This window comes from Hyperoodon ampullatus, assembly GCF_949752795.1.
Source record: "Hyperoodon ampullatus genome assembly, chromosome: 17".
In the NCBI taxonomy this organism is placed as follows: Eukaryota; Metazoa; Chordata; class Mammalia; order Artiodactyla; family Ziphiidae; genus Hyperoodon; species Hyperoodon ampullatus.
The window spans coordinates 69123041-69141772 of NC_136930.1; the positions used below are offsets into that span (position 1 = coordinate 69123041).

The following is an 18732-nucleotide window of genomic DNA, read 5'->3' on the forward strand; positions in this document are numbered from 1 at the left end:
CAGACAAATGATTTCCAAACACGAATTGGGAAAACTGGAAATAGAGACTAAGGATGGCAAAAGTAAAATCAAGGCTGTTCTTTCCTGGCAAAGTTGTTCAGTCCCTGCCCTGGGCTCCCGCCCCAGGGAACTCTAAGTTGTGTTAAACTCCATGCAGTTCCCTGATTTCACACTTCTCAGCCTTGGCACAAGTGGTGACCTGTATCTAGGAAAACCTTCATCCCTTCTTTTATCCAAAAGACCGACTTTTTGTCTGAAACTTCGTCCAAATATCAGTCCCAAGGCACACTTCCACTCTTGGTCCAATTAGATATCCATTCACTGTGCTTTCTTAAAGACTTTTCTCAACCATGGCACTTGGCCACCATAATGAAATCTCTGACTTTCGAGGGACTCTCTCTTTCTCTCATTTTGCCCCCAGTGGACATTTGGCAACGTCTGGAATTGCACTTGATTGACATAACTTGGAGAGTGCTACTGGCTTCTAGTGGGTCAAGGCCAGGGATGCTGCTAAACTTCCTACAGTGCACACAGGGTAGCCCCACAGCAAAAACTTATCCCACCCAAAAAGTCAATGGAGCTGAGCATAAGAAACCAAAAGCTATTTGTTCAGAAACTGTACTTTGTCTAATGATCCAGCATCTAACACAGTGCCTGGCACATAATAAGCACTGAAAACACTGTTATGATGTTGGGTGAAAGAAGGAAGGAATAATAATATTTGATCTTCTGATTAAGAAAATGAACCCAACTTCAGCTGAGGGAGGATGTGCTGTAGAGTGGAAAGAGTGTTGCCTTTGGGAGAAGAGAATTGGGTTCAAATCGCTGCCCTGCAGTTAATATTTTTTAACTTGGGTAAGGCGTTAACTCTTTCTGATTCCGCTTTTTTTTCACCTGTAAAATAGAGCTAATGTTATGTATTTATTCCACAAAAATGTGTTCTACACCTTGAAAATGCTAGACTCTTAGTAACTTGCTAAGGTAATAGTTGTGACTAAAATAGACATGGTTTACAGCCTCCAGTGAGCTTACAATAAGGTCAAGAAATCACACAATAGGCAAACAGATATATATATTGTTGGAAATCTGACCAGTGTCAATGAAGAAAATGTTGCCTGTCAGATCAGTAAACAAAGGATGTTGCAGCCATCAAGCCATCACATTACAGCTGCCCCAAAGGTGAACACTGAGGGAACTCAGGATAGAAACACGATGCCCCCCAAGGTGCACTCTGAGGGGATTCAGGATGAGAAAGTACCAGATACTGGCCCTAGAGAGCTGAGGTGCCTATCAATGGAATGATTTCAATGAGCCCAGACTTTTGCATCTTCCCATACATAGGAAAGTGCTAAATTCCTTAACCTGAGATACCTGGTTTTCTTTAATGAACAGTAAACTTTCGATGTTCTGACCACCTGGTCTTTGTGGCAGAAACTCCTATATATCCTGGATGCTCTTTGGAAAGGTCCCTCAGAGCGATCTGAGAGGCTGCATCCAGGGCTTAAGTCCTCAGAAAGTCTGCCAAATAAAAAGTAATTCTCAACTTTTAGGTTGTGCACTTTTTTCAGTCAACACCAGGAAACAAAGAGAGTGCAGTAACAGAGAATATCAGGCGGTCACCCTAGGTAGGGTGGCCAGGGAAGGCCTCTGGGGTGGATGAGAAGAACAATTAGAGAACCAGTTTCAGTGGTTCAGGTTCAAAATGATGGTGCTCCAGACATGGAAGTTGAGACTGGAAGAGTAAGAAGAAGCAAGACTTCAAAGAAAAGGAGTGAGAGCTCTCCAGGCAGAAGACTCGCACGTGGGTGCAAAGGGTGTGAGGACTGGTTTGTGCCCCTGAAGGGAGCACACGGGACCAAAGATACGTGAATGGGGGACAAAGGGCAAGATGGGATCAGAGGCCAGGTCGGTCAGGGATTTTTAGAAATAGAATTCGAAAATAGGAAGAGGAAAATAGGAATTTCTATTTTATTCTAGGTCTACCTGGAGACACCCAAAGAGTTTTAAGAAGGAAAGAGGATATCAACTTTGCTTTTAAAAAGAATTCACATGTTCATAGCAGCACTGTTCACAGTAGCCAAAAGGCGGAAACCACCCAAATGTCCATGGATGGAAGAATGAATTAATTAAAAAAACGCAGTATAAACATACGATGGAGCCTTAAAAAGGAAGGAAATTCTGACACGTGCTACAACAGGGATGAACCTCGAGGATACTATGCTCAGTGAAATAAGCCAGTCACAAAAAGACAAATGCTGTATGATTACACTCATATGAGGTGTCTAAAGTAGTCAAACCTGCAGAAACAGGAAGTTGAATGGTGGTTTTCAGGGGCTGGAGGGAGGAGGAAACGAGGAGCTGGTGTTTAATGGGTGCAGAGTTTCAGTTTTATAAGACAAAGAAGTTCAGGAGATTGGTTGCACAACAATATGAATATATTTAACAGTACTGAAATGTACATTTAAATATGGTTAAGACAGTAAATTTTATGTGTATGTTACCACAATAAAAATTTTTTTTTAAAAAGGGAACACCGTGGCTGCTCCATGGAGAATGGATTGGAGGAAAGCAAGGAAAAAATGAAAGACCAAAGAAGATGCTACTGAAGTTTTCTAAGCTGGTGGCTTGGACTTGGGTGACTGCAGTGGGAAGGAGGAGACCAGCCCTTGGATATTTATTCTGGAGAAGAACCACAACAGTCTTCCTTGATGGATTCTATGTGGCCATGAGGGAAAGAGGCAGGTAGGGCACCACTCCTGGGTTTCTGGCTACACAAATGGGTGGGTGGGGACACGATTTTTTTTTACAGTGATGTCATTTTTTTTTCAGTTGAGCAAAAGGAGCAAAACAGGTTTGGAGAAGAAATCAGAAGTTGAGTTTGGCAGTCCCTTGTCTTCACACACATACAACCACACACATACACACTTGATACAAGGCTGTGGTGTGAAGTGGATTTTAGTAAATGGTGAGGATTTGCCTCACAACTCAAACAACTTAAGTTGAATATTAGACATCACTCTTAAAATACTTTTGGAATTTGGAATATAAAAATATAAATAAATTTTGGTTTGTATGTGCTAAAGAAACACTGGAAAGATACCTAAAAACTGAAAAAGATTATTTATGGGGGGTGGGAGGGTGGAATGGGGTAGACAGGGATGGAAGTTGTACTAAGATGTTTCACTGTTTGCCTCTACATTATTTTGACTAATGAACCATGTAAATATTTTTTTAAGAAACTTAAAATTAAAAAAATTAAAAAATCATTTAGACTCCATTGGGAAAATTTCTCAGTGGTTATACCTTCCTGCGGGATTCTGAATCCTCCTCTCCCTTCCCATTTCTCCTCCTTATATACTCCCTCCAGGGTTGAGTCCTCCTCTGTTCCAATCTAGATTCTTCTCACTTCCAATTCAATTAAACTCTCTTTTGTCTCTACTCTCACACTCAGCTCTTGGGTTTGCACATTAAAAACTCATAAAAGTGTTCATATGAACAAAATACAAAGAGAACCTTAGGAGTGGTACTTTTAAATACAATTCTTGCCCTTCCCATCCAGGATACAGAATAAGATGAGATCGTGGGGAGGAGGTGTCAGTGAGGCTGTGATATTAGAGAGAAGTTGGAAGGGAGACAACCCAACAGGTAAGGTTAAAAAATATCAGAGGCAAATAGTGCTTAGTAAACAACTTTGCTTGGGACCAACTTGACTATATTCTCTGCCTCCTTATGCCATCTTTGTTGGACATGTGTGTCCTGGATAAGCTAAAAATATGTTTTTTTTAAAAAACAAAAAAACAAAATTTGAGCTTGGGACAAGTTACTGTTAGGAAGACTGAGAGGCATCCTGTCAAATAAATAGTTGGGGACCTTATCTTTCTTATTCATAGCTATATTCCCTTAAAGGGCTTCTGGTCCACAGGAGGGTCTTAATAAATATTCATTGAATAGGTGGATGGATGGATGAACAGATGGATGCTGATGGGTGGATGATGGATGATGGATGGGTGGATGGATGGATGGTTGATGGATGATAGATGATGGATGGATGGATGATGAATGATGTATTATAATGATGGATGGGTGGATGGACAGATGGACGGATGATGGATGGGTGATGGATGATGGATAGTTGGATGATGGATAAACCAAGAGTACAATGTCACTGCAGCCAAGAGTACAGTGTCACTGCAGCCAAGAGTACAGTGTTACTGCAGCCAAGAGTACAGTGTCACTGCAGCCAACAGAACAGTCTTTTGAAGAAATGGTCAATCTGTCTTGTTCTGTTTGTTCAGCTCAATGAGCACAAGCTGGGTAACCCTCACAGAGCAGCCAATCCCACCTACGGGAGTTAAAGCCCTAATTTTGTCCCTTCCCTTTTTCATTCTTTCTTCCTTCCACCTTTACACATGGGAAAGGTAGAGCTTACACAAGATCAGCAGTCCCCTTTTAGAAGGCTCCTTTAGCACCATGGTCTACCCTGAAAAAGGCAGAGAAAGCATAGAGAGAATAAAAATCTGTCACCATCCACGTGCCAAACCTTTGAAGCTTTGGTGTCCTGTTTTTCTCTCTGAGAAAAAAACTATGAATGAAAGTTGCTATGTCGCCTATGTTTGTTTTTCATTAAAATGAGAAATCTTAATTGGGAATTAGATGACAATGAAAATGGAGTGGACGTCAGCATTCTGGTACTTCACGGTAGAGCTAGGAGAACTCAAATCCTTTGTTTCTAGCTACGATATAAATTCCTCTATAGAGAAAGGAAGACTCATTTATTTAGGCATTTTGCACATTTTTCTCTGCATGCTGTTCTTTTCTGACCTGATGAGTTGGCATTTCTAGGGATTTCTCATACAGAAATAGATGGCCCATGCAAAGATTACAGGCCTAGGGACTCAATGCTTGTTAGTTTGAAGGATGAAAGAATGAGGGAGGGCAGGAACACGATTAGAGCCCTAATCCGTCCCTCAGCCCCGTGTAGAGCCACTCAGCCCTTAACAGTCAAGTCAAAGGAAAGCACCTCAGGGATCCTCTCCTGATGTGTTGTTCCAGGTAGAACTTAGATTTCCCTTCCTCTGCTCTCCTTCTCTGTACTCCTGTGTCTGTAATATCCCCATACCAGCACCCTCCACACTACATTGTTCTTTTTTGGTTGACATATCCACCTCCCCCATCAGACTGTGAGTGCCTTCCTCATTACACTGAGTCCCAATTCCCTGGGAATCTCTAGGGCCTGAGGTAAAGCAGGGCTCTTAATGTTTGGGTTATGGAAGGAAGGAAGGAAGGACAGAAGGAAGGAAGGAAGGAAGGAAGGAAGGAAAGAAGGGAGGGAGGGAGGGAGGGGAAAACCATTGCCAAGCTAAGATTCAAACCTATGCTGATCTGACTCCTAAGCTGGCCTTACAGCATGTGGAAAAGATCGTCGGCACAGAAAACCCAGAAATGTGGGTGTCAATCAGGATAATGACAGTAATAATAATAAAAGCAAACCTTATGTAGTATTTGCCAGGTTAAGGTTCTATTCACACCTATTCCTTACAATAGTCCTAGGAGGTAGGTATTCTTACTATAACCATTATATAGATGAGAAAACTGAGGCACAAAGGTTTGGCAATGTGCCCAAATCATAGTGTCAAAAAATCTTCCCAGGGGCTTCCCTGGTGGCGCAGTGGTTGAGTCTGCCTGCTGATGCAGGGGACACGGGTTCGTGCCCCGGTCTGGGAGGATCTGACATGCCGCGGAGCGGCTGGGCCCGTGAGCCATGGCCGCTGAGCCTGTGCGTCCGGAGCCTGTGCTCCGCACGGGAGAGGCCACAACAGTGAGAGGCCCGCATACCACACACACACAAAAAATCTTCCAAGTGGCCTGTAACTCACATTATCTAATGTGGCAAAACAATGCGGGACCAATTCTGCTACTGTGGCCACAAACTCACAGCACAGAGGAAATGGATTAAGAATCCCTTGGACTTCTGCCTTCTAGCGATGAGGCAGCCGAGGGCCAGGGGGCTGGTGGTTCCTAATGGACTGTCTGGGCTGAGGAAGGGAAACGGTGGATAAAGCAGGGACCAGGAGGTAGGGTCATGATAGGACTGACTCCTGGGCTGTAGGAAGAACACTGTGATTTTAAAATAACCCTGATATATTGATCTGGTTCACTCTCATCTGGACAGGTTTGAAAAGTTAGCTCTGCTGAGCTCAAGGATCTATTTGTTTCCTCTGATCCAGTATGTCTGGAGATCTATGAGCACGATTCCAGAACACTTGCAGCTGGTGCTCTGAGGACATGCAGACTCACACACTGATGCAAGAATGAGAAACTATATACTTTTCTGTGTTGGTTTCCTAAAAGAATGATTTTTCCCATGTTTCCAAATCTCATGGATGAATAATATACCAAATGAGCAGAACTAATCTCTAGTGAGAATTTACTCCTGCTGGACCACAGGTGTCATTCCCAGCAGCCTATGAGGTTAGGACTATTATTATCCCCTTCCACATATAAGGACATGAGGACACAGAGAGGTTGCATAAGTTGCTCAAGATCACACAGCTAATAAGCAGAGACACCAGTTTTTGAAGTCTGATAGTCTACTCTGGAGTCTGTCTCAGCCCCTATTGCTATGAGTATCTCCTAATTCTACCACCTGGTTATTTCTGGTCCCTTGTTTAAGAGGAGAGAGGACCACAGATCTGGAGGGAGCCGGGCACACATAGGATCAGATCTCATCCCCTGTGCGTGTTGTTTCCCCTTGCTGAGCCCCGTCACCTTCATCTGCATGGGGGACACTGAAATCTAGCTCTCATAAACGTCCATCTCAAAATCACATATTCTAGGTCTGCTCAGACAGCTTCCCACCACATGCAGATCCATCACATTTACCTTCTGCAAATGTAGACAGTTGAATGTCCCCCTGCAAAAGCTACGTTCAAGCCCTCATCTGATACCTGTGACTGTGACCTTACCTGGAAACAGAGTCTTGGCCAATGTACTCAAGTTAAGATAAACTCCTACTGGAGTAGAGTGGGCCCTTAATTCAATGAGTAATGTCTTTGTAAGTGAAAGGAGACGGAGGTTTGGATACAGAGATGTGAACAGACCCAGAAGGAAGAAGCCTATGTGTAGATGGAGGCAGAGAATGGAGGTGATGGGTTACAAGGTCAAGGGATGCCAAGGAGTACCAGCAACCACCACACGTGAGGAAAAAGCACGGAAGGATTCTCCCCAGAGCCTTCCGAGGAGCACGGCCTGATGACACGTTAAGTTTGGACGTCCAGCCTCCAGAACAGTGAGAGAATACCTTTCTGTTGATTTCAGTCACCCAGCTTGTGATAATTTGCTGTGGCGGCTGCAGGAAACTAACACAGCAGACAATGAGGGCTTAGTGGATACACATGCACTGTCTTCAGACGGATGGAGACAAGTCAGGGACCGTGATACATCCTCGTGTGCTAAGGAATGATGTGCTGGTCAGTAGCGAGGGGAACCACCCTTTCCTGTATTTTGGCAACATCATAAAAATGGAATTTCCACACTCTTAGAAGAACTAATAAACCTCTAGCCTTCTACTGGCTTTTCCCCATGGCAGGAGGTGAGTTATCTGATTGGGTTATACTGAGTGTGTAATTGCCACTGGGCCCATGTTCTTGATTGGGTAGGCTTCCATACTAAAGGTCAGCACTGTATTCAAGGTCAAGGAGAGAATGGTCTCTCCTGCTCTCAGTGACCCACAGGGTCAGATAGGCCATGGTCCCAGGTGGCTGGCTGGGAGAGCCTCTGCTCTGTGCATGTGCTGGTCCCAAGGCTAGACTTACCGTGAAGTGTTACAAAGCTCACTGCTGCCCCAGAGACAATCCTGCTTCATCCAGCAAATGTAGCCTGTATTTCGATCCTTTCCGGTCTCCTCTGTCTATGTCTCAATTAGTTCATAATTCAGAGAGAAAGGGGTGTTATAAATAGGCAACCCCCAGTATTAAAAAAAATTGAGACTAAGTCCTTAGGACATGCCAGGGATCACTCTGAGATTAAAACTGGTCCAAATCTCAGTTACTCTGCAGCCTGGGAGCAGTGCTGCAGGGTCTGGATGGCAGGAGAAAATACATATAGCTATGGGATTGTGTCCAAGGCTCTTATTTTGCTCTGGGTAATAATTTTCTCATCAGTAAAATTGGGGGATTAGATTAATTGATCTCTAAATTCTTGTACACCTTTAATAGTCATTGATTCTAGGGCATGGAAGATTTATTGCCAACATCATCCATCACACTGTGAGATGAAATTCATGTGGCTGACATCACAGGGAGAAGGAATAATGTGAATTACAAGGTCTGACTAAACACTCCTTGATGCCGTAGAAGACTCTGGGTCTGTGCCTTTCCCTGCCTGCACAGCCTCCTCGCATGGCTGGGACTCCAGCTACGTGAGCCAAGAAAGCGTAGGAGAAAACAACACACAAAAGGGGACACCTGCAGTGACTGATTATGTGACGGTTCCCAGCAACTGTGAGGATCAGCAGAGTGGTTGGGACCATGAACTATGGAGCCAGACCAGCTGGATCCAAGTCCTGCCCTTGCTACTTTATTAGGTCATATTAGTATGACCCTTGTGCAAGTCACTTACCTCATTGAAACTCAGTTTTCTCATCTGTAAAATGGAGATTAAAAATACTACCTACCTTCTGGGATGGCTAGGAGGGGCTAGATGTGCTTAGAACTGTAGCTGGCAAACAGGAGGCATTCTTTATAAATAAAGGTTATCATAACTTGAATTCTTTGATCCAAAGAATGATCTTTTACTAAGGTTGACAGGTTTGCAATGGGAAGGACATAATAATGAGATAGGAGATAAAGATGCATGGGACAAATTTCTTCCCTCTCCAAAGACTGATACAGAGGAGAAGAAACCTGAAGGCTGCTGTTCATATTGAATCGTTTGAAAACACAAAGTGAGCAATTGGGCCCAGGCAAGCAGTTATCATCAACACAGTTACCTGTTCTGCAAATTAAAAAAATGCTGGTTTCTTATTTTTAGTTTTTTAAGGAACTTCCATACTGTTCTCCATAGTGGCTGTATCAATTTACATTCCCACCAGCAGTGCAAGAGGGTTCCCTTTTCTCCACACCCTCTCCAGCATTTATTGTTTGTAGATTTTTTGATGATGGCCATTCTGACTGGTGTGAGGTGATATCTTTGATTTGTATTTCTCTAATGATTAGTGATGTTGAGCATCCTTTCATGTGTTTGTTGGCTATCTGTATGTCTTCTTTGGAGAAATGTCTACTTAGGTCCTCTGCCCATTTTTGGATTGGGTTGTTTTTTGATATTGAGCTGCATAAGCTGCTTGTATGTATAGCTGATTCACTTTGTATAAAGCAGAAACTAACACCATTGCAAAGCAATTATACTCCAATAAAGATGTTAAAATAATAATGCTGGTTTCTATCAAAAACCTAATTATCAGCACTGCTGCACATCTACTGAATAGTTATAATTGATGTTCAAAATGACATCCCTAACACAAAATACCGAAGTCTTCTCTGGTATATTCTATAAAATAAACGAGGCTCAGTATGTTTTAGTGTTGATGTTCTTTAATGCAATATTATTTTTAGGAATTTGAAAAGTTATGAGTGGAATTTATGCCTGTCATGGGCATCTATCATGTTTGTCTGCTCTACGTGTCACCCCCTATTGTTTGGGAAAAAGAACCCTATTCTATTGGAGAACAGATCTCCCAACTTCAACCAAGTGACTCTAATGGGGGCTGCCAAACACAGTATCTTGAACCTACACCCACCCACCCTAACTGGTGGAAACATGACCTAGAGTTTGGTCACTGTTACTAACCTCTTACTCTCTGAGCCACAGAGACCAAGGTGTGACTATGTGACCCAAATTGGACCAATCTAAATGCTTCCCTGGGATCTTTCAAACTAGACTTGGGTGAAGAACAGGTGGACAGAAGAAAGAGGAAAAAAATATGTGATGATCCTGGGGCTGCTAACATCCAGTCTTATCAGTATGGAGAAAGTCAGCTGAGACAGTGGAACCAAAAAGAGAAGCAGAGACAAGAGTTGAAGAGAGAGATTCTGGAAGGGTCCTGTTCCTTGTTTCCCACCCAGGTGTTCCTATCCTCGCTGATGGGTGACTATGAAAGCCACTGTATTTCCTTCTGAGTCCAAGGTTCTTTAAGTTGGGTTTCTGACACTTGGGGAATAAAGGGTTTGTCCATCCATCCATCCATTTATCCATCCACCCACTTTTTCAGTAAATTAATATCTACTTAAAGCCAACCACATGCCAGGTTCTGTTCTAGGCACTGTTTCAGGTGCTAGAGAAAAGCAGTGAGCAAAACAGACAGAGTCTAGCCCCTTGGAGGCATGTGATCTAGTGGAGAAGGCAGACAAGAAATACATGCATCATCTATTCGGTAACCATCAGTGCTAACAAGGAAACTGAAGCAGGGTCAAGGGGTAGAGACTGGGGTGTGGTGGAGAAGCAAGGAGGGTCTATTACAGGAGGTGACATTTGGCAGAGTCTCAAATGAAGTGAAGGAGCAAGCGGAACAAAGAGGTAAGAGTTCCTGGACGAGAGAGAACAAGTGCCAGGATCAAGAGTCTGCTAGATTAACTGACCTCATCTTTCCTCCTGGAGGACAAAGAGGGCACAACGACCACCTGTGCTGTGGTGGGACTCAGCCTGTATGGTCTGATACAGTCAGACAGACCTATATCTGAAATCCTCATCTTGGCTAATTCTGTCCTTGGCTTAGGTGTAAGTTACATAAACGCTTGAGTTCAATTTCCTCCTAAGGAAAATGATTGTACAATATCTCTTTCATTGAATCATTTATTTATAGATTCAGCAAATTTATGGAGTACATCCTACATTTCAGGCACAGTGTTAGCCCTATCAAACTCATGGGGTGGAGAGGAAGAGGGAATTTTAAAAGTTTTGACTGTATATAAAGTAAATGCTGGACGTCCCTGGTGGCGCAGTGGTTAAGAATCCACCTGCCAATGCAGGGGACATGGGTTCAAGCCCTGGTTGGGGAAGATCCCGCATGCCGTGGGGCAGCTAAGCCCACGAGCCACAACTACTGAGCCCACGAGCCACAACTACTGAAGCCCATGCACTCTAGGGCCCATGCTCCACAACAAGAGAAGTCACTGCAATGAGAAGCCCGTGCACCGCAACAAAGAGTAGCCCCCGCGTGCCACAACTAGAGAAAAGCCCGCACGTAGCAACGAAGACCCAATGCAGCCAAAAATAAATGAATAAATAAATTTATTTAAAAAAAAGAATAAAGTAAACTCTTCCTTAGGGGAAGTGCTGAGTCCTACTTAAGGGCACCATGAGTGGGGCATCTAAACTAGGTGAGAAGGGGTGAGGCGGTGGGTTGTCAACTGTCTCCATCTTTACAAGAATTAATTAAGACGATCTATGGAAACTGCTCAGCCCCTACCAAGCCCACAACGGAAGTTGGCTCTCTTCCTTCTCAGAGTTATAGATCCCGAGAAGGAAGCATACAAAGCCAACCTCCCAGCCATTGTAGGAAGTCAGGGGGCTTCTGTTCCTCAAACAAACCTGCATAAAAGCAAATCAGTCAGGACAGTCCCATCCTTGGGACCAAAGAAGCTCAGCTCTCTTGACCCTTTGCAGGGGGTGGTGGGAACACACACTAACTTTATAAGAAACTACAGGTACGAGCTCTTTCCAACAAGCTGACTAAAATGTTCCCTTTCTTATCCCAACAGAGAACCAGGAGCTGTTAAGTTAAAGAGGATATAACTCTTTCCTTGGGCTGACAAACAGATGTCTGGGCCACCTGTGTTAGAAGGTGTCAAAAAGATGAACTCCAAATCTGATTCTGGCTATTTAGAAATAATAATAAAGTAAGAGAGAAACACCAGTTAGCTGGCAGCCTGTTGAAGAAGCTAATGGTATACCAGTAAGTATTCATCTAATGCACACGTGCATTGCTGACCATTCTCTGCTCTCCTTGCTCCCTGCCTTCTTCGGTAAAAGAATTCATTCCTCTGTCGACAATTCAGCCATCCTTCCTCCAGATCTCCGGCACCACCTCCAAGCTTCACGGCTACAATCACACCTGCCATCTCACCTGCCAATCCGTCAGCCAAACCTATTTGTTGTTCAAATCAAAAGTGCTGCACCCTGAGCCTGGATGAGGGAGGCTGAGTGGCTTATGTAACTGACCTAGCTCTTCCTGAAGAGGATGAGCCAGAAAACACCCAGCGACTCTAACCCCAAGAAATCATGGAATGTCCTTTCCCTCTGTATGTACCCCTGGCAGAGTGGAGAGTTCTTGACAGAGGCATGAGTAAGTTGGTGAGCAGATTTCAGAGAGCCCATTTTCAATAACTGGAGAAGCATGCCCAGCACAGCTGCAAAATGCATCCATCTAAGCCCAAATTAAACCAAAGTGCCTAGTTCAGTGCACAGTGATATTTTGCACATACATTCCAATTTGGCTAAATTCTATTCTTGTCTCCATAGAAAAGGATATAAAGGTCAATGCAGTATTTCACTTGCAATGTCAACACCTGCATGATTTAAAACCCCATGAGTCATGAGATGAGGGGGAATGAGAACTCCATGGGGAGTCCTGAGATCACGTAACCCCTCGAGCTCATGATTTCTGTAACTTGGGGTGAGCCTGCCCTCTTGAGGGGACTCACTTCTGTAAAAGCATCCAGAGGAGGATCTCTGAGGCATCTTCCCGCTCTGCCTCTGTGAGACATGAGCTGCTGCAGGTCCTCTAGCAAATGTCTCCTGACACTGTCATTGTCAGTGGTCACCCCTCCTTTACAATCTCCCCAAATGCCCCCTAGAGCCCGAACTGGTTCCAAGCAAGAAATGCTCCTTCCAATTGAAAGTCTGCATAAAGGAGGGAGAAAGTCCAAACTGTGTCTTTGTCTGTGAGTTAACTGGTGCTGTCTGTTCCTTCCAGGCAGGATTAAGTGGTTCCCATACAGATGGTCCAGGGTGCCACCACCTCCTCTGACCAATCTGTCAGCTCTAGAAGGACAACAGCTGATTGGTGTCCAGGAGATTGACTGAGAGGCTTTACAAGTAGTTTGTCAACAATAATACTTTAAGTCTATATTATACACATAATGTATATTTACATTTATAATTATTTCTATTTATAAATACAGGTGGCTTTCCATATCTGCAGGTTCCGCATTCACAGGTTCAGCCAAGTGAGGATCAAAAATATTCGAAAAAAATTTTTCAGAAAGTTTCAGAACACAAAAGTTGAATTTGCCACACACGGGGAACTATTTACAGAGCATTTATGTTGTGTTTACAACTACTGATATAGCACTTGCATTGTATTAGGCATTATAACTAATCTAGAGATGATTTAAAGTACACAGAAGGATGCGCATAGGTTATATGCAAATACTCTGGCATTTTATATAAGGGACTTGAGCATCTGCGGATTTGGGTATCCTTGAGGGTGCTGGAAACAATCCCCTGTGGATATAGAGGGATGACTTGTATATAAACAGTCAAACTGTTTGCGAGAGATGGTCTTCCTTTACAATCTCGAGCAGGGTCCATAGTGTCCCTGATACTGTGACATCTTCTCTAGATGGAACCAAAAGGAAGAGAGATGACTCATGCAGAAGCTCAACCTGCTTCTGCAGCAGCCTGTACTGAGCATGGTTTACTGGGGATCATGAATTATAGTCTTGATTCACTTTTCGAAGAACCATCTGTGAGCCCAAGAAGCAAACGAAGCAAGATATAATGGAAATAACATGGTCTTAATATTCAGACCTGAGTTTGAATTTTGGTCTTGCTCCTCAGTAGCTGTGTGACCCAGGCGGAGTAACTCAACATCTCTGAGCCCCAGTCTCCTCAATCCATAAATGAAGACACGAGAGTCGATCTTTCACTGTGGATGTGAGGACCACATGAGATAACACATGCAGGACTCCAGGCACAGAGGAGAAACACTCAAAATGTGGCTGCTGCTATGATCACAATTAAGTTGTTCCTGAGTAAATTAACATGAAATTGGCAGAGGAAAATGGCAGCCAGCAACAGCAGTGAACCCCAAAACTCTATCTCACGACCAGCATGACTGCCCAGGGGCCCTACAGTGTACACAACTGGACCCTCTGTCCCGACACAGTGGTGGGAAGAAGAGGCTTCATAATCACAAACATACCTGGCTGCTGCATCCAGCTGTTCTTTCCTGTGAGGAGACGGGGGAGAAAAAAAGAAGCACAGCATAAATTACATGCAACAGCTCCCCCTCTCCCCAAAATGTGTCCCCAAGCTTCCCTTTGATGAAGATGAAGGAGCAGGGTGGAGCTCTGGGACAAGATGGTGCATGTGGAGGAGAACCAGTGAATGACATGGGCTTCCCCAGCCAGACCCCAGACCCCTCCTGTAATCTAACAGGTCTGGCTCTGAACTCCAAGGTTCTTCTCAGCCACTCATTCATTTATTCATCCCCCAAACGGTTGCTGCCCCACACCTTGTGCTGGGTTCAGGTGATCTGTTTAGCACTGGGGACAGATCAGGAGACCAGGAATTTCATAACTTAGCAGCCACACACCCCATCACTCTGTCACCACCGTCATCATTACAGTCGACACCATCATCCCGAATATTTATTGTGCGGTAATTAGTAGGCAGATCCTCTTTTAAGTGCTTTTTATGGATTCACTTATTTAATCATCACTAGCAACCCTATGAGGTAAGTATTATTATCACCCCAATTTTCCTGATGAGAAAACCGAGACACAGAGAGATTCAGTAAATCGCTCAAGGTCTCATAGCCAGGAAGCAGCCAAGTCAGGATTCAAACCTAGATGATCTGGCTCCAGAGCCCACACTTGTAACCATGAGGCCACATGCAGTCTACATACATTCATAACTGAGACTTCTCACAGGCTCTGCCCTGAACAGTCTTACTCCTTCTTTAAGTTCCAGCTGGAGGGGCCCCTCCTGGTGTTTCTATCTAAATTCCCAGGGTTAAGGCTGAGCTAATATCTTCGTACATGGAATTGGACTGGATCACATTGTCTTAGAATTACGTGGTCGTGCGGGGGCAGAGCCTCTGCTTTTCTCAGCTCTAAAATCTGAGCACCCCATACCCTGGCACTTCGTAAGTTCACAGGAAATACTGAATGAATACCTGGACTCTCATTGGGATCCAGGGGTGGGAGAAATGGGGAGAGAATATGAGGTATCTTGGTAGAAGAGCAAAAGGACCAGTTGGAGAGTTAAGGATTTCTAGTTCATGCGTCAGCTCAGCCTGAGGGTCTAGTGTGGCTTTGAGCTGGACACATCCTCTGGGCCTATTTCCCCTCCTGAAGCATGTGGACAGAAAAAGCTCTGACTTTTGGCTCCAGGAAAAGTAGGGATGGCAGTAAGAGGAGAAAGAGAAGGCGAGGGAGTGCGCCGAGGGCAGGATGGGATCACAGGGCCCTGGCGGGGGCAGTGCTAAAGGGAGGGATAAATTAGGAGTATGGGACTATCAGATACACCCTACCATACATAAAATAGACAAGCAACAAGGATTTATCGTATAGCACGGGGAGGATCTTGTAGTAACCTATAATGGAAAATCATCTGAAAAAATATATAACTGAGTCGCTATGCTGTACACCTGAAACTAACACAATATTGTAAATCAGCTATATTTCAATTTAAAAAAAGAATTAGAGGCACCACTTCCATTCCCTTCTCATGCTACAGGACAATGATGCCATGCCTCCCCCTCCAGTATCAGAACTTCTCCACCTCCCCACTTCCGCCCCCAGCCAGTGACCTTGACCTCAGCAGACATCTGCCTCAGGGACCTACCACCATATTGACAATCTTATACCTGGTCTCACCCACTGGCTTCCCTTCAGTGTTGATGGCTGAAGGGTCCATGCTCCTGCTGATGACTTCACTTGTGCCTTGAAGCCCAGGCCCTCCATCCTGCTCTCTCCTCTAGTGCTCCCCCAACCACCACTGCATCCGCCTATACTCCTCTCTACCATGATACCATTATACCATTTCCATCAAGGATAAACCCTGAGCCCTACATCCCTTGCAGCTGTGTCATCTGCACTCACTGTCCCCACGTGCTCATTTCCTTGTCACCCTTTAGCCTGTGTAAGCTGGCTTTCTGCCCACTGCTCCACTGCAATTGCTCTAGTCAAAGCCCCAACACACTCCAAGAGATAACACCCAGTGGGCAATTCTCTGTCCCTGTCTCCATCAACCACGTGACAGGACTAGCACGGTTGACCCTCTCCTGTTCACTGTTCTATCCCCAATGCCACACTCAGTGTCTAGCACGTAAGAGATGCTCAGTTAAATACTTGCCGAATGTATGGATAAATGAAGAAAGGATTTGTAACCACATTCCAGATGGGATGTTCTAGCCCTGCTGTCACTAACAGTGGCTTCCCAGGACTGTGCTTTGGGAGTTTAGTGTCTTCCTTGCCCTCCTCTCTCCTCTGTGCCATAAATCCACTACTTCCTTACAGCACAGATTCAACGAGCAGAGACTAAACACCTAGGATGGGCCAGGTACTTTCACACATTTTATTCAGTTTGACCTTCACAACAACAATCTTCAGAAAAGGGTATTATTATCTCAACAAAACTTGTCTCATCTTACTTTTATCTAATTTTCTCCCTAAAAAACTCTTTCTTTTCAGAGATATAATGGGCTTTGGCATAAGACCTGGGTTCCAATCTTTGCTCCATTGCTTACTAGCTGGGTGACATTAGACAAGCTGATTAATCTCACTGATGCTCTGATTCTTCACCTATAAGCTTATGGCTATGAAAAATGGAGTTACCTATTCTACTTATCTCCCAGGACATTCTAAGATTAAATGAGATAGCCTGTATGAAAACAGATCCAATGTTATTTGGCTGTAGCAAAGGGTTACTGCATATAGTCCCCACTCTCCATTTCTAAGCACTCCAATAATCTTGATGCTGGTCATAAAAAGAACAAGTTCTGGTTCTACAATAAATTAACTGGGTCTTCTTGGTCAAGTAACTTCTGTTTCTTGGGCCTAAGTCTCAGCTCCATTTTAGTTCTAATATCTAATGATTCCAAAGCTGCACTGTCCAATGGTAGCCACTAATCAATCATCACATATGGCTATTTAAATTAAAATGAAAGAAAATTAACAATTCAATTCCTCAGTTGCACTTGTAATAGATGCTCAACAGCCACTGTGACTAGTGGTTACCATATTGGGCAGTGCAGCTATAGACAATTCTACTATCACTTTTAGGGGACAAATCTGTGTGCATGATTTTTTGTTGGTGGTAAGCAACATCTGTTTTTTAATGTCTGCTCTCTTCTCTGTTTGTGCATGAGGATGTACAATCTACCATCCCCCTAGCATCTTCCTGTACCTTCTCAGCCTCCTACCACCTACTTCTACTAGGTCTACACAGTTTCCATTGGCCAGCAAATCAGAAGACCTGGGTTTGGTCCCAGCTATGCCCAACATGATGTGTGGCCTTGAGCAAGCTCCTGAGCTGCTGGGGGCCTCAGTTTCTTCTCATATAAAATTGGGGTGGGACTTGAAACTCTCTGAGGCTCTTTGCAATTCAAAAGTAATGATTTTATAATTTTAAGTAATCATAAAAGAAAAACAAAAAAGGCAATACCATCACTCATCACTGCTAGCCCAAAATATGGATGTATATACATACACATATGTACATATGTGTGTATACATACAAACATATACTTGCAAATTAACAAAGAAATACACTTGCTGGAAACTGATATAACACCACTCTTAGAAATGGGCTACACAACTTCATCCTTCAAAATCTTTTGGAGGACTATAAAATGGTGCAGCCACCATGGAAAACAGTCTGGCAGTTCCTCAAAAAGTTAAACATAGATTTACCTATTCCACTCCTAGGTATACACCCAAGAGCACTGAAAACACATATCCACACAACATGTACCTGAATGGGCCAAAAAGTGGAAATAACACAAATATGCATCAACTGATGAATGGATAAATACAATGGGGTATACATGATGGAATATTATTCAGTCGTAAAAGGAATAAAGTTCTGATATACAAGACAACATAGATGCAACTTGAAATATTATGAGAAGTGAAAGAAATCATATTATAAGATTTTATTTTTATATGAAATGTCCAGAATAGGCAGAATTGAGAGAGAAAATATTAGTGATTGCAAGGGCTGGGGGAAAAGAGGGAAACAAGAGTAACTGCTAAAGGGCACAGGGTTTCTTTTTGGGGTAATGAAAATATTCTGGAATTAGATAGTGGCGATCAATGCCCAACTGTGTGAATATACTAAAAACCTACGAAATTGTTACTTTAAAAGAGTACCTTTTATGGTATGTGAAATCCTTTTGTAGTATATGAAATATATCTCAATAAAATGTTTTTTCAAAAAAGTAAATCAAATAAACAAGCCTTTAGGAAGCAGGTGAGGACACACCAGTGTATTATCAGGTATTTTTTTTTTTTGCCATTAAATATACGGAGTGGGTTGGAATATGGGCGGGTTGGGGGGGGGCATTCTTTTCCCAAGGGACGGCCTTGTTTCAGAATGGTTGCCAAGTGAATTCTCTAGTGGTTTTATACTTTTGTCCTTGAAAAAAGGAAAGAAATGTTCTCTCTTAGTGTAAAAGCCATTCCCATATCACGGCTGCTGTCTGCAGCACAATGTATTCCTTGGAGTCTC

General features: G+C 43.5%; 1 protein-coding gene across 1 annotated transcript in view; it reads right to left on the reverse strand.

The window, feature by feature from the left end:
• The window catches only part of KCNQ3 (potassium voltage-gated channel subfamily Q member 3), a gene marked incomplete at both ends in the record, with an annotated part of 282472 nt that overhangs the window by 14792 nt on the left and 248948 nt on the right, over positions 1 to 18732 (reverse strand). Inside the window, one exon of the mRNA XM_079722739.1 lies at positions 14201 to 14227. Coding sequence (XP_079578865.1) covers positions 14201 to 14227 — 27 coding nt within the window. The remainder of the gene's footprint in view (positions 1 to 14200; positions 14228 to 18732) is intronic.